The sequence below is a fragment of the Montipora foliosa genome, chromosome 8 (assembly GCF_036669935.1).
Source record: "Montipora foliosa isolate CH-2021 chromosome 8, ASM3666993v2, whole genome shotgun sequence".
Lineage (NCBI taxonomy): Eukaryota > Metazoa > Cnidaria > Anthozoa > Scleractinia > Acroporidae > Montipora > Montipora foliosa.
This window is the reverse complement of record NC_090876.1, coordinates 7593154-7595653: the sequence shown is the minus strand read 5'-3', so window position 1 is coordinate 7595653 and position 2500 is coordinate 7593154. Positions and strand designations below refer to the sequence as shown.

The 2500-nt window shown below is 39.6% G+C and overlaps 1 protein-coding gene across 1 annotated transcript in view; it reads left to right on the top strand.

Moving 5' to 3' along the window:
- The window catches only part of LOC137968216 (collagen alpha-2(I) chain-like), a 163162-nt gene that overhangs the window by 45863 nt on the left and 114799 nt on the right, over window positions 1-2500 (top strand). Inside the window, exon 6 of the mRNA XM_068814834.1 lies at window positions 1635-1663. Within this exon, the coding sequence (XP_068670935.1) occupies window positions 1635-1663 (29 nt within the window). The remainder of the gene's footprint in view (window positions 1-1634; window positions 1664-2500) is intronic.

Genomic DNA, 2500 nt, shown 5'->3' with positions numbered 1-2500 from the left:
CAGCTCCGAGAGGTTTTTCTCCGGGTTCTCCTGTTTTCCTCTCTCCTCAAAAAACAACATTTCTAAATTCCTATTCGATCGGACTGAAGGCCATATTGGAAACTACTTGGTCACCAGTAAATATGTAACCCTCGTTAAAGAAAGTGTATTTCATTTCATTTCATTTCATTTCATTTCATTTCACCAACTTACAACTTCTAAAGTTTGGCGACTTTGCGCCATACTCTTTTCAGCTTTTATCACCATGTTTATCCCGCGGTTCAAATATATGGAATTCATTGTTCCAAAATCATATCAATTAATTGTGTACAGGTTGAGGCGGACTCGCTTATTGTTACAAATTGACTTTCCACCCTCTTAGGTACTGATCCAGCAGAATCTTTCTGATTATTCTTGCTGTTCACAAGCAAATGAGCTTTCAGTAAAAAGACTATACGAATACACCTATCAGATCTCACGTTTTTCAGCCACTAGGGAGAATGCTTTTATAGTAATAGGTGTTACCCTCTTTAAATAAAGGTTATTATTACTATTAGCCCCAAGTCCATTTGGATTGCCCTAAGGTTCCGATGTGACAACAACGCCTTAGTTAAACTTCCACAGGCGCCTCAACCTTGTTTTTAGATCTTATAATTTTTTCAACCTTCTTCTGTTTCTTTGGCCGACTCTACTGTCGAATGGGCATGCATTTGTGCGTGGTGTTTTGTCTCAATTACTTTGTCTGCCTGCTGAGATGTAATACATAATCCTTCTGGATGCGGAAACCCCATATTAATTTACAATGTGATTCATGTATCTCCCTACGGACTCAGACATGTGATCATACCATCTTTGCGAAGCGTACGTTCCTGCAAACTAAATTTCTGTAGTCGACTTCGGTGGACATACTTGGTAACCTGGCCCGGGTTGCTCGAAGCATGGTTAGCGATAACCAGCGTTAAATGCCATGGAAGCCTATAGGTTTTGATACCTCTTAACCAACGGTTAGCGCTAACCAGGCTTCGAGTAAACGGCCCCTGATCTTCAGTCATTTACAATCAGTGACCATGTGACTGATAGTATTTTCCCTTCCCCATGATCCAGCAAATTAATGATATTTCCTTTTCGTAATTCCTGTCTAATGCTGTTGGTCCTTAACACCGGATCCTAGGCGGCTGTTATCAGCCTTCCGGTTTGTTTCCTTAAAAGTGCTTCTAATTAGCTTTTGCCGGAAGTTCCGGTTATCTCCCATAGCCCTAACAACCTGTTCATATATTGCCTCCTCTCAGTCTTTTATTCTACTTAAGCCTTTCCTTAGTCGGATGTGTTAAAAGACTTTTCCTTTTTTCAGCAATAGGCAGCACTTTTGTGTAATAAGAAGCTCATAAAACCAATTTGAGAGATTTTCCTAGAGGAAGATCTATTGAATGGGACGATTTTTCAATAGCTCCATTCACTATAAAACAGTTGTCCCAGCTTTGGTGCATGTTTCCGATTTGATTAACCTTTTGACATCCTCGGGAAAATGGATGAAAAGCCGTTCTTTACGCCAGGTGTTTTTTGTTTTAAGAATTTTTGCCCAAGTTTTCCATGTGTGATATACATTTGGCCCATTTCGGCTGAACTCACCGTTTCACTATTTTGTTATTTGACAGCTGACCAACCTGTGCTACCTCCACGAAGAGTAAGTACCATTTGATGTTATATTTTTTAAGGATGACAACATGGCGGTCAACGAAAACAACAAGTTATAGTCTCGTCTTAGGTTCCAACATATAAAATTTCTGAAAATCATTATTTTTTTTGGCAGAAATATAAATATGACTTATAGCCGATTCGTAAATGATTTTAGTCCATCCAATTTTCGAAGCCCCCCCCCCCCCCCCCCCGAAAAAGCACATTGACAGGGTGGTGTGACGGAATCGGGACTCGATGGTCACCATGAAAAATTCACTTTTCACATGTCTTGTCGGCTTTAGAATATTGCCTAAGAGTCGCCTTCATCGAAGCAACAACTCTAAACTTGTTTTGTCCAAGAGATTATCAAGGTAAGAGAAGTAATCCCTCATACTGGCCCTATTCCCATCGTAATCCCTCTTAGGTTATTTTTAGATGATATCAATTTTCCCGCGGATAATGTTACCGCGCGCGTTACGTGGAAGTTTCGGGGAGGAGGGAAAGTGTAGCAAATTCTGTACGATGCCACTCTCCGTTTTCAAAATTGAGTTTCATGGCCTGATAAAATTCATTGTCTGCAAGATACAGGTTTCAAACATACATCCTTGGAATTGCTTAACTGTCTAGTTTACAGTGATACCAATTTGAACAATTTCCAATCTATCAAACCGTGTTAAATAATTTTGACAGATGCAGATATGTTTACCTTGGTTGCATTGCGTTACTTGTCCATTTTAGTGCGCACTTTTTCATCGTCTTCAAAATTATGTCGCTTACAAAACTCGTCCCTGTCAAGATACAGTTTGCAATCATATATCATGGAAATCGGTTAACTGTATAATTC